Here is a 26,140-nt window from a genome sequence, read left to right as displayed (position 1 = left end):
CTACCGTTCTTCTGGGCTTCCGGTTCCTTCAGGGCTGAAAGCCCATTCTACCAGAGCCGTGGGTGCGTCCTGGGCATTGCGGCACCAGGCTACGGCTCAGCAGGTGTGTCAGGCGGCTACCTGGTCGAGTCTGCACACTTTCACGAAACACTATCAGGTGCATACCTATGCTTCGGCAGATGCCAGCCTAGGTAGGCGAGTCCTTCAGGCGGCAGTTGCCCACCTGTAGGAGGGGGCCGTTTTACGGCTCTTCTTTATTGAGGTATTCTTTTACCCACCCAGGGACTGCTTTTGGACGTCCCAATTGTCTGGGTCTCCCAATGGAGCGACAAAGAAGAAGGGAATTTTGTTTACTTACCGTAAATTCCTTTTCTTCTAGCTCCTATTGGGAGACCCAGCACCCGCCCCTGTTCCCTTCGGGCTGTTGTTCTTTTGTGTACACATGTTGTTCATGTTGAATTGTTCTTTGGTTCATGGTTTAGTTCTCCGAACATCCTTCGGATTGAGTTTACCTTAGACCAATTTATAAGTTTCCTCCTTCCTGCTTTGGCACCAAAACTGATGGGCCCGTGATGCACGGGAGGGTGTATAGGCAGAGGGGAGGGGTTACACTTTTTAAAGTGTAATACTTTGTGTGGCCTCCGGAGGCAGAAGCTATACACCCAATTGTCTGGGTCTCCCAATAGGAGCTAGAAGAAAATGAATTTACGGTAAGTAAACAAAATTCCCTTCTTCTTAAACTGGACTGTTTGAAGGGTTTTATTTGAAAAGGCCAGTCTCTTAATAATGCAGATTGTAGTAATTTCCTCTAAAAGATATAACAAAAAACCCTCAAAAAACCCTGTGAATTCCCCTTGTATTGCCTGTACCTACTGCTATTATGACTTTGTGGATTGGTGAACTGGATCTATTTTTATGAGGGTATTTATTAGGGAATAGCCTGTACTGAAGCTCTATGATATGAGACTCTTGCCCACAAGCTATATATGGATCTTTAGCCATCTTCTCCGCCTCCCAGAACGCAAAGTGACACTGTTAGCGAGGGCGAACCTGGACTTTAAACGTTTGAATCCTCGCAGGATACCAAGTGTCTCAGGGAACTCCGGGTAACTATCCGGAGCCGGCCATCTGGATAGTTAAAAAAAAAAAGGAAAGAGAAAATAGGAAGAAAGCAGTCTCGTTATACTTACCAGTCTCCTGCGCAGCAGTAACACCACTTCCGGGGCCGGTCATTACCCTCATACCTATGCACTGCTTCCCCCACCTACCGGCAGTCCTGGTGTCTGTGATTAGTTGAAGTCAGACTGCGCCCCCGCTCTGTGTGACAGTGTGTCTGACTGCTTGGAATCACACACGCTGTGTGCGTCTCTTATCGTGATGTAAAAATAAATATATATAAAATATATATATGTGTGGTTAAAACTTTGATGCTAAAGTAAATTTTTTGTGGAAAAACCCTACATTTTTCTGTTTCACAGTCCAATCTAATAAAATTCTATGTAGTTTATGGGTTAAAAATATTCACATGTGGGTGTTTCTGCATTTTCGTCACCTCAGGGCCTCTGTGAGTGTGAATGCATCATGGCGTTCAAATTTGTGCTCTAATAATTAAATATTGCTGTTTGCTTTCCAAGACCTGCATGCGCCCAAACATTAGTTTTTGACCATGTATCAGATATCACTGTGTTTGGAAGAAATTGCCTAATAAACATTTTAGCAGAAAAAATGTAACTATCATTTTAGAAAGTTCTTTGAAGAACCTAGGGGTTCAAAATGCTCAACACACCCCTAGATGAATTCTTTGATCGGTCTGTTTGCCAAAATGGTGGCACTTGTGGGGGTTTCTGATGTTTTGGTACCTCATGCCCTGCAAAAATGTGACATGGTGCCCTCAATCTATTTCAGCCAAATTTGTGTTCCAAATTCAAATGTTGCTCCTTCCGTTCGGAGTCCTACTGTTTGTCCAAACAGAGGTTTCTGACTAAACGTGAGGTATTGCCTTGCTCAGAAGAAAGTGGGTAACAAACGTGGGGTCCACATTTCATGTTACCTCTTTCAATATGACAACCTAATGTTATCAAATTCTGTGTAGTACCTGTGGGTTAAAAATGCTTAGTATTAGTGATGGGCGAACGTGCTCAGCACTGCTTGTTACTCGTTCTAGCATTAGCGTGCTCGGGTACTCGCGGAGCTCGGCCGAGTATCACGGGTTCTCAGTTATTTTGTATGTGAAACCACGACCACAATGCACAGGCTCACTTCTCTGCGTGATGGGTGCAAACAGCTCCAGGAGAGCCAGTTGCAGTCTCTGAATGGCTCTCACTTAGGTTAAAGCATTGTTCTTGGAAGTAGTGTGACAAAAAGAACAAGCAAACAAAACCCTGCCCTCCCACCGGAAATGCTCTGTTTACGGCTGGCTGTATGTGGGCGGAGAGCCGAACACGCCAATCATTCACTTTCAATAATGCTCATTACTCGTGTCAAGCGCTTCCGAGTGTCTGACCGGCTTGAATCCGAGCAGTTTAGTGCTCGTCCATCACTACTCACTATACCTCTGGATAAAATCCTTGAGGGGTCTAGATTCCAAAATAGGAGGTGTCTGCACCTTAGGGGCCCTATAAATGTGACATGGTGCCTGCAGTCTATTTCAGCCAAATTTGTGTGCCAAGGAAGGCCGCCAGTACGGAAGCTGAATATAGGCTTTATTATTTTACCTGGGGGAAACCTATAGAAACAGAAGGGATTGTCCTAGTGGTGGACAACCCATTTAACTTCATCCCGGCAGAGGGACTCTCAGTGCAGTGGCCGCACGGCTTCTTAACGCTATTAACCTGAAGATTAACCCGATATATGCATGTTAAAAGCATTTTTTTACATGACATGTTCCCTTTTAAAATACATAAATTCCAAAAACAAAAAACACACACAAATGAGGAAAATAGGAATTACAAAAATAATTATTGGACATTAGGTTTTAGGATGAAAATAGGTAATCTACATGTCTAAATGCTTAAGGTTACAGATTGTCTTTTGTCAGCCAATTAGTAACTATGTTTTGTCAATATGTAGAGATTTGTTTGAACCAGAGATGCTGATCAATTTGACGATCTTTGCTTTATCTGCTTTAGCAGAATTTTTCATAAATATTTTGTCTAGCGGTTACTGTACATTATCACTGTAACATTAAGCATTCTATGGCATTACTGTCTGCAGATATAGATGCACACAATGCATCTGCACTATTGTGACTCTTTGCTAATCAGTCTCAATCTAAAGGTACCGTCACACTAAGCGACGCTCCAGCGATCCCACCAGCAACCTGATCTGGCAGGCATTGCTGGAGCGTCGCTACACGGGTTGTTGGTGAGATGTCACACAGGCAGATCTCACCAGCAACCAGTGACCAGCCCACAGCCAGCAGCAACGCGTGGAAGCGATGCTGCGCTTGGTAACTAAGGTAAATATCGGGTAACCAACCCGATATTTACCTTGGTTACCAGCGCACACCGCTCAGCGCTGGCTCCCTGCCCTCCTAGCCAGAGAACACATCGGGTTAATTACCCGATGTGTAGTCTGGCTATGTGTGCAGGGAGCCGGCACTGACCAGCGTGAGAGCGGCGGACGCTGGTAACGAAGGTAAATATCGGGTAACCAAGGAAAGGGCTTCTTGGTTACCTGATATTTACCTTGGTTACCAGCGTCCGCAGAAGCCGATTCCCTGCTCACTGCACATTCAGTTGTTGCTCTGTCGCTGTCACACACAGCGATGTGTGCTTCACAGCGGGAGAGCAACAACTAAAAAATGGCCCAGGACATTCAGCAACAACCAGCGACCTCACAGCAGGGGCCAGGTTGTTGCTGGATGTCACACACAGCAACATCGCTAGCAAGTTGTGCCTCAGCAGCGATGTTGCTAGCGATGTTTCTTAGTGAGACGTGGCCTTTAATAAACTGTTCCATTTCCAATTTATCCTGAAGGAATCAGGCAGGATCATGTTTCTGTCCAGCGACTACATAGGTGCCTCCACTTTGTGCCACTTTTAACCATCTGCTACAAAATACAATACAAACTTACCCCTCTCACCCAGAAATCTCTCCACAGTTCTGCACCACCCTACATCTCCTCCCTCATCTGTTTACCACAGTACCAGTGTTTTCTGTTCTGCTAATGACATATGACTAAGGCCTCTTTCACACATCCATTTTTTGCTGTCAGGCACAATCCAGCGATTTGCGGAAAAAACTGATCCGGCGCCTGTTGCCGCCGGATCTGTTATTTTCGTCATAGACTTGTATTGGCACCGGATTGTTCCGCATAGCATCGCGTTTTATCCGGAATGCATCGGATTCAGCAAAATTTTTGTGTCCGGCTGCTGGAAAGGACACACGAGGGAACGTTTGGTTAAACAAACAAGGTAAAATTCTTTAATAAAATTAAAAAGTAAGTGACAATTAAAGAGCTGGATTCACTATTTATTGTTAATACTATTAAATATTCGTGGAAAAAGTTCTTAGAGAATTTCTGTTTAACCAAGCCTGACCTTATATCCATTTCAAAATTTCCTTTTTTCTAGTAATATTTACTAGTGGAGCCGTAGGTAGAGGGTTTGGTGTCCCTTTCACACACCCCTGAATCACCCTTTTTGCCACATTTGTAGGTTCAAGACACAATCAATACACTTTTTTTCAAAACTATTTTCTTTATTTATTTTCACATGATAACTTTTATTTTTCATTCCTTATTATACTAAAATTGCTGTGTATTGTTTTATATTATTGACTTTTCTAGGTTATAGCTGTGTAATGCGTCATTGTTTATTTTCAAGTTTAAATCATCTCGCCAAGTTTTTTCTTTTGTGGGTGTTTTTTTTTTTTACGTCATTGTAGTGGTATATAATGGTGAGGTATCCATGTAACCAGCACATTTGATGTTCTTTTGCCTAATATCCTGATGAAGGGAGCTGAGTACTCCTGAAATGCGTAGACCTGTGCATGAAATAAAAAGACATTAATCATTTATATTTCTGGAGTGGTGAATAGCGCTGCATTACAACCCGTCTCCTTCCAAACTTTGAAATACAGCCAGCCATAAAAAGAGCATTTCCTGTGCGTGGTGGTCGTTGTTTCACAGTCACAGTCGAAACATTCGAGCACCCGCGATACTCGGCTGAGCTCCGTGAATACCCGAGCAGCCTGATGCTCGAACGAGTATCAAATAATGGCGAGCATGCTCACTCATCACTAGTGTTATGTGATAAATTGTTACCCTGTAATGTCTTATTTTGTTTGTACATTCTTCTCTCAATTGCAATGTGCTGCACTATGGCAAGAATTTCTAATAATATTTTTTGATCATCTGTATATCAATTGGACCTATGTCTGGTGCTTGCCATTATGTATTATATTTGTTTGGTTTTATTCTGCTAGCTGTTTTTCTATTTGGTATGGTATCTTCATACCACAAAATAAAGAAGTTCAAAAATATATTTTTTTGTATATATCGTAAATAGTATAACCAGTAAGTTAATTTAGGTTGAGCACAGCATTTAAGGAGGTAATTTTGTAAGATTATATTGTACTAATGTTTATTTTTATAACTATTTTCCTAAGAGCAAAAGAAGCCGAACAACTGAAGCAAGATTTACAAGAGACCCGGGATTCTGAACGCAGAGCCAAACAAAAGTTATTGGAAATTACCAGCAAGACGGCCTATACGGTAACCGCTAATACCTGAGCTCATCCTCTGTTTAATAGTATCTACATGCACTTAGTCAAAAATGAGGTTACAGATTACCAGATGGCTCATGCTGCTTGTCTGAAATTTAATGGCGTTTGATTTTAATTCTTAAAATCTAAATGAAAGTATGAATAATTAGGAAGCAAACAATTATAGTAAGCTAATTCAGAGACCTTCGTAAATATCACCCCTGCTTTCTTGTATGTGTGAGCAGTTGTTCATTAAAGATGTTTAAAGCCTGCTTTACACGTATCAATTTATCGTGCGTTCGCATGTGCGATCGCACCCGCCCCCATCGTTTGTGCGATACGGGCAATTTGTTGCCCGTGTCGCACAAAGTCGGTAACCCCCGTCACACGTACTTACCTCCCGAACGACCTCACTGTGGGCAGCGTACATCCTCTTCCTGAAGGTGGAGGGACGTTCGGCGTCACAGCGACGTCACACACCGGCCGACCAATAGAAGCGGAGGGGCGGAGATGAGCGGGACGTAAACATCCCGCCCACCTTCTTACTTCAGCATTGCCGTCGGCCACAGGTAAGCTGCAGTTCATTGTTCCCGGGGTGTCACACGGAGCGACGTGTGCTGCCTCGGGAACGATGAACAACAGGAGCACAGGACGACGTTCGATTTTTTTTTTTTTTTTTTTAAATGAGCGACGTGTCAACGATCAACGATAAGGTGAGTATTTTTGCTCGTTCAGTTGCTCATTTGTGTTACGCACTACGATATGTCAAACGGTGCCGGATGTGCGTCACTAACGACGTGATCCCGACGACATATTGTTAGATATATCGTAGCGTATAAAGCGGCCTTAAGTCTATATATTTTTACATAGGTTTTGAAAAAGGTTTATAGCTAGGCAATCTTCATACATTGGTTTTTTTTTTTCTGCAACCAAAACCTGATTTCTTGGCAGTAAAACGCAGGTTTTCTTGACTCTCTTGCTGCTTTTCTTACTACGTTTTTGGCTTTGTTTTTTCAAGATCCCAAAGTCAGCGTTGCTTCCACCTTACAAGGTGTTTGGCCACCAATGCAAGACGTATGTGAAACCATAAAACATTTTTTGAAAAATAGTGACTTTCTTTGTCGCTCCATTGGGAGACCCAGACAATTGGGTGTATAGCTACTGCCTCCGGAGGCCACACAAAGTATTACACTTTAAAAAGTGTAACCCCTCCCCTCTGCCTATACACCCTCCCGTGCATCACGGGCCCATCAGTTTTATGCTTTGTGTTGAAGGAGGCACACATTCACTCATGCTCCCATTTTAGTCAGCAGCAGCTGCTGATTGTATCGGATGGAAGAAAAGAGGGCCCCTAACAGGGCTCCCGGCATGCTCCCTTCTCACCCCACTGAGTCGGCGGTGTTGTTAAGGTTGAGGTACCCATTGCGGGTACAAAGGCTGGAGCCACATGCCGTTTTCCTTCCCCATCCCTTAGGGGCTCTGGGAGAAGTGGGATCCTAACCGGTCATCCAGGCACTGGGACCGGGCTCCCTCCGCAGCCCCTGTGGGATTCTGACGGACAGGAGACGGAGTATCATCAGGGACAGGACCCTGCATCTACAGGTACTCTGTGTCCCCTTGGGGACGGGGCATGGAGCACTTTGGCCTCAGACGCTGCAGCGGCTGCGGTGTTGGTATGAGACCGGGACTACCGCGCCGACCGCGCCTGCTTGCCGGCCGCGGTTTTAACTTTAGCCCCCGGCTTTTGCGGCCTAGTGCCTTAAACTCCTGCCCCCGGGCCTGCCAGTCAGGGGTAAGGGCGGGACGGTCGGCGTGACGCCGACAGTGAGGGCTGGAGCACGCTTAGGTGTCCTCCTCCCCCCTCACTAATCACTCTGGGGCACCAGATTCCCGCACTTATTTAGTTACGCCCACAGCTCCCTCCTCCCCTGTGAACGCCGACGGCCATGTTTTAAGCACATTCTGCCGGTGGAGGACTTCTGGCTGCAGCTCTGGGAGACCCGAGGCAGGGAATCTGGTGGCCACACACCGCTTGAGCGGTCGGTAAGCCACACCGGTCACCCGGTGCTGGTCCCCCTAGGGTGCCGAACTGTATATATATATATATATATATATATTATATTTGTATACATTTTCTCGGTTCGGCTGTACTGTTAGCTTGTGGCTATATACCCTCAGTGATCACTCTCCTGGGAGACAACAGCATGTCGTTCACAAGGAGCAAGGGTGCCAAGACACAGGGTTATTTTGCAACCTGTACCTCTTGTGCGACTATGCTACCTGCAGGTTCCACCTACCCTCACTGTGAGCAATGCTCGGCCCCTGTGGCACTCGCTCAGCCGGAGCCTGGGGCACTGGTGGGACCCTCGGCTCAGGTAGACCCCCCTGCTCCCCCTGTCCAGGTGGCAGGGACAGAGTTTGCAGTTTTAGCTGAGAAACTCTCTGAGTCACTCTCACAATCCATGGCTCAGTCTATGGACAAATGGTCTGCTAAGATACTAGAGGCTTTGCAGTCCAGACCGGCCATTACACAGGCCCCGGGCACTGCGGGATCGCCCCCAGGCCCCTCTCGGTCTGCGACGAAGCGTGCTCCTGGGGTGGCCTCTAGTTATTACGTGGAGGACTCCGGCATGGACCGCAGTCCCAGACCGGCTAAGCGGGCTCGCTTAGAATCTTCCCCGACTTCATCACGCTGTTCGGGGTCTCAGCTTGAGGACTCTCTGGAGGATGAGGCGGAGTTCGCAGCCCAGGACTCTGACCCTGACGTTGCGCTCAATCTTGATACACCTGAAGGGGACGCCATAGTAAATGACCTTATAGCGTCCATCAACCAGGTGCTAGATCTTTCCCCTCCAACTCCACTTGTAGAGGAGTCGGCTTCACAGCAGGAGAAGCACCAGTTTAGGTTCCCCAAACGTACTCGGAGTGCTTTCTTCGATCACTCTAACTTCAGAGATGCTGTCCAGAAGCACAGGGCTTTTCCGGACAAGCGCTTTACTAAACGCCTTAATGACACACGTTACCCCTTCCCCTCTGACGTAGTTAAGGGTTGGGCTCAATGTCCCAAGGTGGATCCTCCAGTCTCTAGACTGGCGGCTAGATCCGTAGTAGCAGTGGCTGACGGTTCATCGCTCAAGGATGCCACGGACAGGCAGATAGAGCTCCTAATGAAATCCATCTATGAAGCCATAGGCGCGTCCTTTGCCCCAGCCTTTGCAGCAGTGTGGGCACTCCAGGCTATCTCAGCTTGTCTGTCTGAGATTAATGCGGTCACCCGTACCTCTGCTCCGCAAGTAGCGTCTTTGACTTCTCAGGCGTCGGTGTTTTCATCCTACGCCATGAATGCTGTCCTGGACTCGGCTAGCCGTACAGCGGTAGCATCCGCCAATTCGGTGGCAGTCCGCAGGGCCATGTGGCTACGCGATTGGAAGGCAGACTCTGCTTCCAAGAAGTTTCTTGACCGGTTTGCCTTTTTCTGGCGACCGATTGTTTGGCGAGCAATTGGATGAAATTATTAAGCAGTTCAAGGGAAAGGACTCGTCCTTACCCCAGCCCAAACCAAAGAGACCTCAGCAACGAAGAATTCAAGCGAGGTTTCGGTCCTTTCGGCCCTCAGCCAGATCCCAATCCTCCTCGTCCAACAGGCCACAGAAGAGCCAGAGGAACTCTTCTGCATGGCGGTCTAAGTCACGTCCTCCAAAGACCGCCGGAGTCACCGTCTCCAAGGCGGCCTCCTCATGACTTTTGGCCTCCCCAAACCGCATCCTCGGTCGGTGGCAGGCTCTCCCGCTTTTGCGACGCCTGGTGGCCACATGTCCAAGACCGATGGGTGAGAGACGTTCTGTCTCACAGTTACAGGATAGAGTTCAGCTCTCGTCCTCCGACTCGTTTTTTCAGAACATCTCCGCCCCCCGAGCGAACCGTTGCACTTTTTCAGGCGGTGGACACTCTGAAGACAGAAGGAGTTGTGATCCCCGTTCCCCTTCAGGAACGTGGTCGCGGTTTTTACTCCAACCTGTTCGTGGTGCCAAAAAAGGACGGTTCATTCCGTCCCGTTTTGGACCTCAAATTGCTCAACAGACATGTGAGAACCAGGCGGTTTCGCATGGAATCCCTCCACTCTGTCATCGCTTCGATGTCCCAAGGAGACTTCCTTGCATCAATCGACATCAGGGATGCCTATCTCCATGTGCCGATCGCACCAGAGCATCAACGCTTCCTGCGTTTCGCCATGGGGGACGAACACCTTCAGTTTGTGGCACTGCCTTTCGGCCTGGCGACAGCCCCACGGGTCTTCACCAAGATCATGGCAGCCGTTGTGGCAGTCCTACACTCTCAGGGCCACTCGGTGATCCCGTACTTAGACGATCTCCTAGTCAAGGCACCCTCCAGGGTGGCATGTCAACACAGTCTGACCGTTGCTCTGGAGACTCTCCAGAGGTTCGGGTGGATCACCAATTTCCCAAAGTCAAAATTGACTCTGACCCAATCACTGACGTACCTCGGGATGGCGTTTCATACTCTCTCAGCGATAGTCAAGCTTCCGCTGGACAAACAGCGTTCGCTGCAAACAGGGGTGCAATCTCTCCTTCGGGCCCAGTCACACCCCTTGAGGCTCCTCATGCACTTCCTGGGGAAGATGGTGGCAGCAATGGAGGCAGTTCCCTTTGCGCAGTTTCATCTGCGTCCACTCCAATGGGACATTCTCCGCAAATGGGACAGGAGGTCGACGTCCCTAGACAGGAACGTCTCTCTTTCTCTGGCAGCCAAGACCTCTCTTCAGTGGTGGCTTCTTCCCACTTCTCTGTCGAAGGGAAAATCTTTCCTGCCCCCATCCTGGGCTGTGGTCACGACGGACGCGAGTCTGTCAGGGTGGGGAGCGGTTTTTCTCCACCACAAGGCTCAGGGAACCTGGACTCCGACAGAGTCCTCCCTTCAGATCAATGTTCTGGAGATAAGGGCAGTGTATCTAGCCCTAAAAGCGTTCCATCGGTGGCTGGAGGGCAGGCAGATCCGCATACAGTCGGACAACGCCACGGCGGTCGCGTACATCAACCACCAGGGCGGCACTCGCAGTCGTCAAGCCTTCCAAGAAGTTCGGCGGATTCTGCTGTGGGCGGAGACCACAGCCTCCACCATCTCCGCGGTTCACATCCCGGGCGTAGAAAACTGGGAACCAGACTTTCTCAGTCGCCAGGGCATGGACGCAGGGGAATGGTCTCTTCACCCGGACGTGTTTCAAGAGATCTGTTGCCGCTGGGGAACGCCGGACGTCGATCTCATGGCGTCTCGGCACAACAACAAGGTCCCGGTATTCATGGCACGGTCTCAGGATCACAGAGCTCTGGCGGCGGACGCCTTAGTTCAGGATTGGTCGCAGTTTCGACTGCCTTATGTATTTCTTCCTCTGGCAATGCTGCCCAGAGTGTTGCGCAAGATCAGGTCCGACTGCCGCCGCGCCATCCTCGTCGCTCCAGACTGGCCGAGGAGGTCGTGGTACCCGGACCTGTGGCACCTCACGGTGGGTCAACCGTGGGCGCTCCCAGACCGACCAGACTTGCTGTCCCAAGGGCCATTTTTCCATCTGAATTCTGCGGCCCTCAACCTGACTGTGTGGCCATTGAGTCCTGGCTCCTAGCGTCCTCAGGGTTATCTCAAGATGTCATTGCCACTATGAGACAGGCCAGGAAACCAACGTCCGCCAAGATCTATCACAGGGCTTGGAGGATCTTCTTAGCCTGGTGCTCTGATAAGGGGTTTACCCCCTGGCCGTTTGCCTTACCCACTTTTCTTTCCTTCCTTCAATCCGGAATGGACAAGGGTTTGTCTCTCGGCTCTCTCAAGGGACAAGTATCGGCGCTTTCCGTGTTTTTTCAAAAGCGTCTAGCTAGGCTTCCGCAGGTCTGCACGTTCCTGCACGGAGTTTGCCACATAGTCCCACCTTACAAGCGGCCACTGGAACCCGGGGTTCTACGGGCTCTTCAGAAACCACCTTTTGAGCCGCTGCGGGATGTCTCTCTATCACGTCTTTCGCAGAAGGTGGCATTTCTAGTGGCAGTTACATCACTCCGAAGAGTGTCAGAGCTTGCAGCGCTGTCATGCAAAGCCCCCTTCCTGGTATTTCACCAGGATAAGGTGGTTCTACGTCCGGTCCCGGACTTTCTCCCTAAGGTGGTGTCCCCTTTTCATCTCAATCAGGATATCTCCTTACCTTCATTTTGCCCTCATCCAATTCACCAATGTGAAAAGGATTTGCGTTTGTTAGATCTAGTGAGAGCACTCCGGATCTACGTGTCTCGCACGGCGCCACTGCGCCGTTCTGATGCGCTCTTTGTCCTCGTCGCTGGCCAGCGTAAGGGGTCGCAGGCTTCCAAGTCAACCTTGGCTCGGTGGATCAAGGAACCGATTTTTGAAGCCTACCGTTCCTCTGGGCTTCCGATTCCTTCAGGGCTGAAAGCCCATTCTACCAGAGCCGTAGGGGGCGTCTTGGGCATTGAGGCACCGGGCTACGGCTCAGCAGGTGTGTCAGGCGGCTACCTGGTCTAGTCTGCACACTTTCACGAAACACTATCAGGTGCATACCTATGCTTCGGCGGATGCCAGTCTACGTAGGCGAGTCCTTCAGGCGGCGGTTGCCCACCTGTAGGAGGGGGCCGTTGTCGGCTCTTTTTATCGGGGTATTCTTTTACCCACCCAGGGACTGCTTTTGGACGTCCCAATTGTCTGGGTCTCCCAATGGAGCGACAAAGAAGAAGGGAATTTTGTTTACTTACCGTAAATTCCTTTTCTTCTAGCTCCTATTGGGAGACCCAGCACCCGCCCCTGTTCCCTTCGGGCTGTTGTTCTTTTGTGTACACATGTTGTTCATGTTGAATTGTTCTTTTGGTTCATGGTTTCAGTTCTCCGAACATCCTTCGGATTGAATTTACCTTAGACCAATTTATATAGTTTCCTCCTTCCTGCTTTGGCACCAAAACTGATGGGCCCGTGATGCACGGGAGGGTGTATAGGCAGAGGGGAGGGGTTACACTTTTTAAAGTGTAATACTTTGTGTGGCCTCCGGAGGCAGTAGCTATACACCCAATTGTCTGGGTCTCCCAATAGGAGCTAGAAGAAAAGGAATTTACGGTAAGTAAACAAAATTCCCTTCATTCTGGAATCATTTATGAAGTGTAACCATGAACTAAGGTTCCATGAGTTTATGAAAGACAGCAGGGGGAGTTGAATTGATAGGGCATTGTTTGCGCTACCAATATGTGGAAGTATTCAGTTGGGCAGGCGTTATTTATTTTCTCACATCCATAGGGCATTCATTGGCATTGTTTAGTTCTAACTCCTATCACTAATTTAATTATCTCTTATATTAACTGTACACAGTCAGCAGAAGCCTCTTTGATCAATTTAGAATACCAAGACATTATGGTTTATAATTGGGAAAACCCCAGAAATCAATGGGTTTTACATTCTGCTTACCTTCTGGGGTTTTTCACCAAAAATGTTGCATAAACTGATAGCAGTTTTTGCGCTTATTGCTTTCTATGGGTGAAAAAACGCTACAAAAAAAGCTGCGAAAACACAAAGAATTGGCATGCTACTTCTTACTTCAAGCAGCATTTGCTTGGACCTGTCCCACCCACAGCCATGATTCAGTCATGGATACGGGATTGAAAAACACCAAGTAAGTGCTGCTAAGAACAGTTCTACTTTTTCATATGTGAGGCCGTATGGCATATTTTAACCAAACATATTTTAGAGTAGGACTGTGCCAATGAGATTTGCCGTGACGTGGCGGGTTAGCTCACAAATTGAAATTTTTTGCCAAAAATCTTAAATTTTAATAATAAGTACAGTTTGGAATTTTTAGTGCAGTAGTGCACATTTAGTGCTATCTTGTTTTTTTCTTATAAAAACGCAGCAGTTTCTCCTCCTCTTCTCGTTAGTATGCACCTGTGATGTCAGGAGTGCAGCCGGAAATCTCGCGCCTGCCCATTCTGCCTGGTATCGCTTTCCTGCAGTGTTCCGCCCTTCTGTAGGCACAGGCTTCAATTTGATCTGTGCAGGCATCGAGGAGTCACTGCTACTTCAGTGCAGGGGAGAGACAGCAGGCAGAATGCTCAGGCGTGAGATTTCCGGCTTCACTCCTCACTTCACAGGCGCATACTAAAGGAAGAGGAGGAGAAATTGGGGATAATGAAGACTGGAGGCCGGCTTATCTTCTGGGCAGCACACGCCCCATAGCCCGGACGATAGAAGATATAAAGGAGTAAAAAATGTAAGAATGAAGGCACTCACCGGTTCTTGCTGTGCAGGAATTTCTTTATTAAAACATGGAGGTTACATATTTGGGCTAGCGGGGAGGGGGAGAACCACCCGACACGTCAGACGTCGGCCGTTTCGCACTTTCTCTCAGTGCTTCAGATATAAAGGAGGATTTTTCAAAAACGGCCCCTCATCCTGGAGGCATACAAGTATGGCTAATTTCAGTTCTATGCCACCTGTAGGCCCATATTAATAACTAAAAAATGCAAAAGGGTGACTGATTCCCTTTAAGGATGTAGAAAATTTTTAATAAGAGGTAATTTGCAAAGTTGTTTGTTTATACGAGGATTTTGCAATTTTGCCTATGTATGATTATGAGAAAACCTTTATGTATGATGTTTTCTATGTCTGTGTGTGGAGGTCTTCAGGATCTAATATTACAATCAAACTGCCTCCTAAAGTCCTCCACTTTGATGTTATCCCCCTTACCACCATTTTCATCTCTTCAGTATTGATTTTTCCTCCATGACTTCATTGGTATATGATACATATGTGAGTTTTCAGGAGAAAAGAAAGACTGTGTATAGTTTAAGCAATTTCCGGAAAGATCTCCGGTTGGGTAGACAGTGCAAGATAGACACTTCACTTTAATAAGACACCAATACAAATGTGCATTTAAGCGCTATTGATCTCCTGCTGTGTGAAATTACTCTACAAATTATTACTGCTGTTATTTGAAGATTCATTCTGAGGCGCTACTGGACGGAGAGGTGCACGTTCTGGTTAGGAGAACACCTCCGAGAACTCGGCTGTCCACATAAAAGCTAGAATTCTCTTTAAATGTTTTTTACTGTGTTTTCTCCGAGATGTTGTCTGCAGTTTGGCAGGAATATTTCGCCATTCCCTTACTTTATTGCATCTTGCAGATCTCAAGGTTCAGTTCAAAAGGAAAAAGCAAAGAAAGAATACAATTTTGTTTCTTATCCTATAATTGCTTTTCTTTGAACGTTTCAACACATTTTTCATCCTTACAAAAAGCCTAATGTTTACAGTAAAAAAAAGTATTAATTCAGCAGAATTCAGTGTAAATGCTGACAGCCGGTAATAACTCTGCATTTGAGGAGTCCACTTCCCAAGCATAGATAAGTTCCTGCTCACGTCTGGTAATATAAGGTTTAATTTCAGATAACATCCACACATAAGCACTAAACTGACCCTATAGTGTTAGACTATGTGTACATGTTAAGTATTTGGGTGCAGATATTACTGCACCATTTCTGCATCTCTTGGCAGGAAAAACACCGCGCTAAGAAACGTTTTTCCATGTGTTATTTAAATTGAATTGCAAGCCTGCAAGGAGAAAATACTCAACATATGCCCTACACTTCAGGATTCTCATTTACTTTGCTGGCATCAGGATTTGCTTGCCGTTTTGTGACAAACTGCACCCAAAAATGCATTAAAAACGCTATAAAACCGCCATGTGTGTATACAGCCTTATAGTAAAAGTGAATACGAGCAAAATATTAGGAGCACTAAGCTTCATGAAATTAACTTCAATCCTGCTAAAATTCAAAGGGTAAACAATTAGAATGATTGTCTTCAAAGTATATCTGAAGCTGTCAATGTTCTTCCTTCTACTCCTGCTGACCTAAAGAAGTTATTTACTTATACAAGATTATACTCAAAACATGCTTAAAGAAAACCTGTCAGCACGATTTTGTAATGTAAAGTCATTGCTGTAATGACGCTGTAATACTGATTAAATTGATACTTTTGGTGAAGAAATCTACTTTGTTGTTCTTCTTAAAAGGGACTATCCACTACTGTGACCAACTTCCTCTCAATTCCTATGTTTGCCCCCAGTAATATAACAATAACACTTCTACTCTGCTCCGGTGGTGGCACTGTTCCTGTGGTGTCGCCACTGGCCCCGGAGGTGATTATAAATTATATTTTACTGGGGGGCAAACATAGGGATTGAGAAGGGGGTTCTGAGTAGTGGACATATCCTTTAATCAACACTTGACGTTTTCTGCTAATTGATTTTGGTGCCTATAGGCTGGACTGTTCACTGGGTTTTCTCCTCCCTGTCTGTGATTCCTCAACCTTTGCTTGCCACTGTTTTTTTAATAACAGGTCACTGCTTCTTCAATAACCTTCCTCCTCTGTATGAATGCTCCCCTGCAAAAAGAGGAGGCAATGGAGGCAACAGAGGAGGCAGGTGTAGGAACAGGGAATCACAGACAGGGAGGAGGAGATCCATTGTAGACTCTGGCCCCTGTACATCGGAATCTGATTAAAAAAGACTAACAACATATTTCTTCATCAAAGTTACCAATTTAATCAGTATTATGCCATCATTACAGCAATGTCTTTACGTTACATTACAAAATCGTGCTGACAAAATTGAGCTGCTTGACTGTTTTGTTCAATAGCTAAGCCAGCCCCCTTTTCTGTCCATTCATTTCCTTTGAAAAATTTAAGATTTAGCTGAATATCAGGGCATCGGTGATAATTTCAGCATATTAACAAGCTGCATATCTTACTATTTTCCTCACATTTCTGTATAATTATGAATAACTGAACAACCTCTTCTGTGTCCACAACCATTGTTTTTCCTTTAGTGTACCTGAGATTAATTAAAAAACAACTTTGCAAAGAATTTTTATTTAGAAAGACAACAAACTCTCTGTGTAGTTTGATGCAGTCAAACTCCCTTCTTTCTATCTGTCCCCTATGTCTGCTAGTGTATTAGAAAGAATTGGGGACAAATAGAAGGGAGTGTCTGTCACATTGGTGACACACAATTCAGCAAAGTCACTGTAGACACAAAATGCTAGAGAATTGTAAATGAAAACTAATTGAAAGTGGCTTATTATTTGTTGCTAAGATATGTCTAGCCTGTAGTCAACATATGATATGCCTAGCCTGTATATGTATCAATTAATTTGTGCAAAGTGCTTTGGTTGCTTTGGAGGAGTAGGAATGTATAGAGTGAAGAGAATTAACTGTACTCATACTGTCATAAGAGTTCTAATTGTGTTTTCTGCCCACTTACACTATACTTGCACTATACAGGGGCATACTAACATGTTATGTGGGCCGGCTAGCCAAGGGAACTCACACCTTTGCGACTAGTCCTGGCCTCATTAGCATATGATAAACGATCTTTAGAAATACTTTTTCTAAAGATCTGTTTATGCTAGTGTATACAGGGACTGCTAGGCAGGGATTACTAATATTCACCCAGATTCCCTTTAAAGGGAACCTGTCACCATGTTTTTCCCTCATAAGCTGCGGCCATCACCAGTGAGCCCTTATATACAGCATTCCAGAATACAATATATAAGAGCTCAGGTCCCTATGTATGGTGTAAAAAACAGCTTTAGAATATTCACCTAGGGGCGGCCCGGTCTGATGTGATTTGCTGCTCTCAGTCCGGCGCCTCCTCCATCTTGTGCGATTGCCGTACGTCTGCCCATCCCCGTGTGCGTGACGCGTCCTGTGTCATTCACAGAAAGGCTTCCATTGCGCTCCTGCACATGTGCGCTTTGATCTGACCTGTTGAAGGCAGAGCAAAGTACTGTAATACACAGGCTCGAGAAAAGGTCAAAGACCGCCTGCACATGCGCACTGCAGTACTTTGCCCTCAGCTGAGCAGCTGAAAGTGCGCCTGCGCAAGGGCACAGTGGAGGCCTTTCTGTGAATGTAGAAGGGTGTGTCATGCACATGGGGCTGGGCACGAGGACGGCGATCACACAAGAAGGAGGAGGTGACGGACAGAGAGCAGCGACACCCATAAGAGTGGACCGCCCTCTAGGAGAGTATAATAAAGGTGTTTGGAATGCTGTATGTAAGAGCTCACTGGTGGTGGCCTTAGCTGAAAAGGGAAAAACCTGGTGACAAGTTCCCTTTAATATAAGTCTATGAGACTCATAACATAAGGGTCACCTAGGCTTATATTCAGAAAGGAGCTAATGGTCCGCGGTGGGAGCCGGCTAGTCAGAGCTGCGGTCAAATGATACAGGAGAGGGATAGGAACAGCACTAGAAACGGCAGAAGTCCGCAAACGGTGTTTTAATGCGACTACTGTAAGTATTTTACTTATAGTTGACAATTAGTAATATTATATTAGATAAAAAAAAACCTCCAATGGCACTTTATAGGTTGTTTTTGTTTTTTGATTTTTTTTTTCTGCACAGCGTTTTACAGTACCAGCAAAGTGAATGAGATATCTGAAGTCTCATGCACAAGTGTGTGTTTCCTTGCAGATTCAAATCCCCAACTTGACCAATTCTTGCAGCGTTTTTGTAACGTTTTTCACCCATTCTAACAAGTGGGGAAAAATACTGAGCAAAAATGTGTCAAAAACGCATCTTTTATACAGCATTTTTTATGCCAACACATCAGGATTTGCAGCAGAAAATTTAGAATGTGTGCACATAGCCTTATACTGCTATTTTGTACCTATGTCTTGATCCAGGGTGCCCTAGAGTAACATGTGCCAAATCCATTAATAGGCACTCGACTCAGCCAGGCGGCTCCAGGTAAGGCTGGTTTCAGACGTCCGTGTTTTAGGTACGTGTGCCATCCGTTTTTAACACGGATGCCACACGTACCCATGTCATTCTATGCTATTACTCTCACGTTCGTGTTGTCACACGGACCGTATGGCCGCGCACACACACATGCAGACGTGTCCTTTTTTTTTCTCCGGCAGAACGGGTGTCACACGGATCGCACACTGATGTGATCCGTGTGACATCGGTGTGATACGTACCGGAGAAAATACGGGTCTTTTTAATAAAAATATTTTCTATACTTGCCTCTCTCCAGCGGTGCTGTCTTCGGCTCTGCTGCCACTTGCTCCTTATCGCTGCTCATTATACTCACTGAATATTCAGTGCCCTGTGGAGCTGGAAGCCGGAGCATCAGGGGGGGGACTTCAAAGTCTGGGACCTCATCACTGGGTGAGAATACAGCAGAGTGTGTGTGTATTCAGTGTATACATGCATGTGCGCTGTGTTTATGTGCTTGGTGTATCCATGTGTGTCTGCTATGTGTGTATACATGCTCAGAGTGTGTGTGTGTGTGTGTGTGTGTGTGTGTGTGTGGTGAGAACCTGGAAGCTGGAACATTGCGAGGACAGCAACGGGGACTCATCACAGTTCCCAATGAACTCTGATGAACCCGTGAAGCTGTGGCGCGGGGGTCATCAGGATGTCATCAGAGTTCATTGGGAACTTTGATAACCTCCTGGATATCAGTGTGCTTGCAGAATACTCACCTGTCCTCCTCGGTGCTGTACCCAGCGCTGTTCCCGCGATGCCCCGCCTTCCAGGTCCTGAGTGCGGTGAATAGTCGATGAATATAATGAGCGGCAGTCAGGATCAGGAGGCTAACAGAGAGTAGTAGAATGAGGGTTTCCAGGCCGCGCCAATGACCAGCCGATATTAGGATGTTAGATTAATGTTGCTTTTATTCCAATATACAGGTCTACGCGTTTCGGAAGGCACCCCTTCCTTCTTCAGGACCAAATGGCAAGAAAACATCAAAAGAGATTTGATGTTTTCTTGCCATTTGGTCCTGAAGAAGGAAGGGGTGCCTTCCGAAATGCGTAGACCTGTATATTGGAATAAAAGCAACATTAATCTAACATCCTAATATCGGCTGGTCATTGGCGCGGCCTGGAAACCCTCATTCTACTACTCTCTGTTATCTGCCAACCGAGGGACCGCTGCTGTGGCTTGGAGTGATCTACATACATGCTGTTATAGGAGTTGTGACTGTCACAACCCCTATAGGTGAGTAATACCATATCTCTCTCTCCCCCATTGCTACTGGGGTAAGACCCTATTGCGCTTCTTTATTTGCACAGTTTATCTTCAGGATCAGGAGGCAGCAGAGCTGAAGAAAGCAGGTAAATATGGAAAATCTTTTTCTTTCACAGACCCGTGTTTTCTCTGGTACCTGTCACCCATATGCAAACACGGATGTCACACGTGTGACACACATATGACCATAACCATGCGTGTGACTGGTACCTGATTAAACACAGACGTCTGAAACCAGCCTAAGCTGTAGGAAGGAGAAAGGGTTGGGTTGGACACAGCACCAACAAATTAGTAAAAAATAAAATATTTATTGAACTACATTAAAATAAAAAATACAAAAAATGTTTTTAAATCGTGTACATTAGGGCATCTAACGCGTTTCGGACTATAAACAAAATATTAAAAACAGTGTTGGTCATAGGCTCCAGGTAAGCTGCATTCACTTCTAAGGAGTTGGCAGAATTGTTGTGTAGCCAACTAAAATTTGCTTCACGTCAAATAGTTTAATGCTAGATTTGTGGTGTGAATTGGCCCCTATGCGGGCATACGGACTCCCACAATGGATTTGAACATGTGGGATCTATTGGTTTGTAAGGAAATGACCCATAGATGTTTGAGCTAATCCAACAATTATCATATATTTATGGCCAGTCAGTATAAAGATCGGATTTCCCCAGGATCTGTAAGGATGCCATCTAATCATGGACAATTGATCTCCCACAAGCATAAAATGCCAGAATACTTCACCGCTAACCACAAATGAGAACATCTCACAATTGCAATACTTGTACATGGTTCCTTTTTTATTGCTCTTTTCTAAAGCATGCAATTTTTGTAAACGTACGTCTTTACTTTTCCAGCAAGCAGCAGGAACGAGCAGTAGCTCTGTGCCCCCTGTCGATGTGCCAAGTTTTAGCATGCTCGGGGACAGCCTGCCCTATGATTTCAAGGACACCGATATGAAACGCCTGTCTATGGAAATTGAGAAGGAAAAGTAAGCATTGTCTTACCTGTATGTAGCAAATGAGCCCTGTGTTTCCAGAGATCCTTGAGTTTGATTTATGTGTCTGTATATTTAATTTAATTTCATGTTGCTTGTGTCATCAGTGCCTGTACCCAGGGATCACAGTTTAGCTTGCCCATCATATGCACAAGCCAATTTTCATAACTAGCCAGTTCTAAGTATATATTTAGAGTTTAAAGGGATGCTAAGTGTGCGAAGGAAATCCTTGCAAATCTTTAAGGATGGGATACAAACTCCATTCAGATGTTGCCTTTGATCAGATTCATACTAAGACCTTATTACAGCAAGACAACAGTACCAACCACTTGTCCATCATATTGTTCCACAATTTTAATTTGTATCGATAGATTAATGACCATATTGAGCAAGACCATACATTTTTAGGACTATGCCCCTGTCTTTATTGGTAATAGTTTCTGAGAAAATTTGTATGTAGATAGACGTACAGTTAAAAATAGGTTTCCAAGAGAATATGTTAATATCTTGCTCACTAGGTGAATATGCTTATTAATGGCAATATATTAACACTTTAAAGCCCTTTTTTAAGCCGTAAAGACCAATTATTTCATATTTCTTTTTGCATTCCAAAAGCCATAACTTTTTCTTTCCTTTTGTAGGAGGTCTTATTTTTGGTGGGAGGGGTTGCTTTTTGTAATGGCATTTTTTTTGGGGTATTTTCACAGGATAGGGGAAGGGGATGACATAAATACAGCAATTCAGACAATACTTTCATGCTGTTTACTGTGCCTTAAAAATAAGTATTTTTTGACAGCTTTATTACATTTGCACAATTAAAACATGATTGCTTTTGAAACAAAATAAAATAAAACTTGTCCTTGCCTGTTTTAAGAGGCACAAGTTTTTCCACAAGACGCCTTTTTCCTTGTAGGCATGTGAAGAACAAGTTATTGTTTTAATTGCTATCATTTTTAGTATATATCATTTATTGACTAATTTTATAAAATGGTTTTGGATTAGAGAGGGTGGGGAAAAAACTTACACCACTTTTATTTTTATTTTGCTTTGTATTTTCCGCCATTTGACATTTGGTATAAATAATACACTAACTTTATTCTATAGGTTACTATTGTAGATGTTCTCATCATCATCATCATAAAATAAGGGGGTTTTCTTAAGAACATTCTAAATGGAACAAAACAAATAATGTGGAGGAGCCGTCTTACCCTTCTATCAGCTGCTGGATTCCGTTTTCAACTGGTGGGACCCGCTCATGATTTAGGAAGAAGCAATCCAAAAAAGCTTAATGTGAAAGAAGGCAGAAGCAAATCCAGCGGTGTTACTCAGTAACCAGAAGATGTGAGTAAATCATGTAGTTTTATTGAAAAAATATTAAAAAAAATCCAGCAAGAATAGCAGTGACAAAAAGGGAGATTAGTCAGAGACTAGCTTCGGCATACAAGCCTATTCAGACAGGATGAAGGCTTGTATGTCGAAGCTAGTCTCTGACTCTTCTCCCGTTTTGTCACTGCTATTCTTGCTGGATTTTTTTTTTAATATTTTTTCAATAAAATTACATGATTTTACTCACATCTTCTGGTTATTGAGGAACACCGCTGGATTTGCTTCTGCCTTCTTTCACATTATTCTAAATGGAACTCTCATATAAAAACATTTATCAGCTTATCCACAGGATGATAAAACATGTATAATCACTGCATATACCAACACCTATCCTGAAAATGGGGCCCCAAAGTCCTCTTTAGAAGAGTTATAAATGTTGCTGACGCAGTAGTTCCATAAACAGCTCAGCAGTGTCTCCATAGAAGAGGTGTACTGTCTGTGAAGGTGGGGAATAATTACAGCACTACCTTACACCTTCTCATAAGAGGGCTTGCAGACAGTTGAGGCAATGCTTTAAGACCTGCATACACATTAGACTCGTGTTGGCCGAAACCCGCCAATGTCGAATGATTCGGCTGACAGTCTAATGTTCATTGGGGGCCCCAGACAGTTTGTCAGGGATGATGTCGATGGAGCATGACCGATTTCAGACTGCTGATTGTATTGTTCTCTCCAAGCTAAACTGGCAACTCTCCCATAGATAACACAGGAGCACTCAGCCGAGCGAGTACAGTGTTTTATTTTTTAGATTGTTTGGCTGATACCAGAATTAATCAGTAAAGATGGAAGGAAAAAAGTGAATGTGAACAACACATTAAGCAATTATTAATGATGGAATAGAACCAATTTTCATTGGTTGGAAATGATCATTTTATTTCAAGAATTATAATTAGCAATCAATCATTTGCTTGTATTTTTAGAGGGTAGCTAACATGACCTTAGTTTAACATCTATAGAGTTTATCTGACATCTGGATGCCAAATTGTTAATTTAACTTTGATGGTCATTAAACACAACTATCGATTCTTGTAAAATTAGATCATGCATTATAGTCTTAATTCACTGATCCAGTCTTTAAAGAGGACCTGAGGATATTCGCCCCTCGGTTAAAGGCATGAGCGGAAAGCCAGTGTTGCTTTATTACAGGCATACCTTGCTTGTATTATTTGGTAGAGGCATTTTGCGCAGACACTGTCAATGCACTTCTTCATCTCATCAGAAGGGAAAGAACATGCGCAGTAAGTTCCTGATGACATTGTGGGAGCCGGTCCATTGATCTCACACCACTGCACCATCCCTTCTGATAAAACAAATTCAGGCAGTGGCACATGGGAGAGACAGGTCACTGAAAGAAGACTGACCTGTCAATCAAAGACCTGATGTAGGCGGGGAAAAGGGAGAGCGCACAGCAGAGTGGGAAATACAGTGCCCTCTCCCACTGCCATCTGGAATTTAAAGCTTGAAGGATAGATTTCTCAAAAATGCCAAAATGAAGTGCTACAAGCAAAGTGTGAATGTAATAAGCATTAACCTCTTCACGACACATGACGCACTGGGTACGTCATGAATCGTATCAGGTTAATGCCTGCCTGCTGCCCGCCGGCTGATTTGAACAGCTGACGTGTGGCTAGCAGGCATGAGTGGATTCGCTACCTACTCGTGTCTGTTAACCCATTACAGCGCGCTGTGAAAATGTCACAGTGCGATGTAACAGCGGGCCGTGGTAAGCATTCACTTACCCGGCTCCATCGGAAGTCACGTGATGTGATCACGTGGATCTGATGGTTGCCATGGTAGAACAGGGTCATGTGATGACTCCTGTAGCTATCATGAGTCACTTCCTCATACAGCCAGCACAGGGCAGTGTGTGAGAGGAGAGCTGCTTTCTCTGACGCCTCATTGGGGGACAGAGGACCATGGGTGTTATGCTGCCTATCCATAGGAGGACACTAAGTAGATGCAAAAGCATAGCTCCTCCTCTGCAGTATACACCCCCTGGCCGGGCCAGGCAGCCTCAGATTTAGCTTAGTGTTTGTAGGAGGCACTTCCTTTCAAGGTTTGTTATTTTTTGAGGTCGACGGTTTCCTTTTGGGACCGATCTCCCACTACCACCAACGGGCGGGAACGTGGAGTGTCGCCTTCACGTACCCCCTCCTGCGACGCTGGATCCTGGGCTGGACGACGGGTTCCACAGACACCGATTCTCCAAAGCCCAGGGTTGTGGCCTGTGCCCCTATAGCCCAATTCCTCAGCCCCTCTTTGCAGGCTCTGAGTTGAATATGGCACCGGTGTGACCGGACACAGCAAGCTGACTCTTTTCACTGCCTGGATGGAAGCAGTGTTTTAAGGTGAGATCCCCCCTGACTGGTTTCCCAGACAAAGGGAGAAAATACGCTGCAGGGAAGGCTCCCAGGACTTTTACCGTATTTATTATGAGAAAGTCCCTTGCTGAGTGCAAGGAGGAGAGCCCCAAGGATCCTGCACACACAGTGTTAACTTTTCTCTAGCTTGCTGGCTGGAGGAGGGGGGAAGTCACTCCTGTTTGCAGAAAGTCCTGCAGATAATTTCCGGTGGCAGGGGGAGGGCCCAGGGCTCAGGGACTCACGCTGTTTATTTGCTCTGTTTATTTGCTCCAGCAGAAAAGCCGGCTGATAACCACCAGTGACAAGCTGTGTGCTGACTGGAGGGAGAGGGAGGAAAACTATCAGAAGCTCCCTTCCCGTCGTTTTTTACTACCCACAGCAGGTGGGGGCACACTGACTTCATCTTCGCTCTCTTTTAACGCTAAGCCTCGCCCCCCGCGGCCGCGATAAGCCCCTCCCCCCGGAAAGCATGCGAAGATCTCCATAGAGCTTAATCCTTCCTGAGGACAGGGCCATCGGCTGATTCTGGTGAGGTGCTTGCTTCACTTGTAGCTCTGCTGAGCATTGCTCCCCCTCCTGGCATACTCCTATTAGGAACATGCAGAATCCTAAGGACACTAAGAGTGCTAAGGCCCACATAGTCTATTATTCAGCCTGCACTGCCTGCCACGCTGAGCTACCACGTAAACACACCTCTTCTCTCTGTGAGTCCTGTGCCCCTATAGCCCCCCAAGACCGCCCTGCCACCACCCACACAACCGTCAGCCCAGAGCATAGGGCTCCCAGCCCACCGGAATGGGCACAGTTTCTGTCCCAATCCATGGAAAAACTGTCACAGAACCTGGTGCTGGCTATGCAATGTCGTCCTCCACACCCTTCTGGGTCCCTGGACGGAATGCAGCCTGAGGATACCCCTATGGAGGATCCTTCTGAGGTAATCCGGGCACATGCTTCACCGGTTGCAGGGATCAGGAAAAGAGCACACGGCCGGGTGTCTCCAGCGGGCTCTCCCTCGGGAGCACACAGGGCAGGCTCTCCCACACGCTCCACGGCTTCTGAAGAGCTGGAGGAGGGAGAATGCTGTTTATACCAAGAGGTTTCCTTGGTTTCAGCCTCCCCAGATGATCAAACTGCTATAGACTCCCTTATAGCAGCAATCAACCAAACTCTGCATGTGGAGGATCCCCCATCCACTACCGCTGACCATGCGGTCTCCTTTAAGAGGGCAAGGAGACCCCAAAAGATTTTCTCTGATCACCCAGAGTTTCAGGATATCCTCACAAAGCAAAGGGAGAAGCCTGACAGGCGCTTCCGTAACCGAAAACTCATGGAGTCCCGGTACCCCTTTTGCCTCACCTGCCCCTAAGGCCTGGGCCGATCCGCCCTCGGTCAACCCCCCCCTCGGTCTCCCGCCTTACCACAAAGACGCTCCTGTCTTTACACGATGGTTCCTCCATCAAGGACCCGACAGACAGACAGGTCGAGGACCTCGCCCGCTCTGCTTTTGAGGCTGCGGTTTCTTCCTTCTCGCCCTCCTTTGCTGCTGTGTGGGTCGCAAAGGCGATCTCGGTCTGGGCAGAATCCCTTAA

The 26,140-nt window shown here is 46.0% G+C and overlaps 1 protein-coding gene across 3 annotated transcripts in view; it reads left to right on the top strand.

The window, feature by feature from the left end:
- Positions 1-26,140, top strand: part of NF2 (NF2, moesin-ezrin-radixin like (MERLIN) tumor suppressor) — a 168,342-nt gene that overhangs the window by 96,818 nt on the left and 45,384 nt on the right. For all 3 annotated transcript variants that reach the window (XM_075341632.1, XM_075341618.1, XM_075341624.1), the window contains 2 exons: positions 5,611-5,716; positions 20,663-20,796. In XM_075341632.1, coding sequence (XP_075197747.1) covers positions 5,611-5,716; positions 20,663-20,796 — 240 coding nt within the window. The remainder of the gene's footprint in view (positions 1-5,610; positions 5,717-20,662; positions 20,797-26,140) is intronic.

The sequence above is a fragment of the Anomaloglossus baeobatrachus genome, chromosome 1 (assembly GCF_048569485.1).
Source record: "Anomaloglossus baeobatrachus isolate aAnoBae1 chromosome 1, aAnoBae1.hap1, whole genome shotgun sequence".
In the NCBI taxonomy this organism is placed as follows: domain Eukaryota; kingdom Metazoa; phylum Chordata; class Amphibia; order Anura; family Aromobatidae; genus Anomaloglossus; species Anomaloglossus baeobatrachus.
Note: the sequence above shows the minus strand (reverse complement) of the source record. Positions and strands in the feature narration are given on the sequence as shown.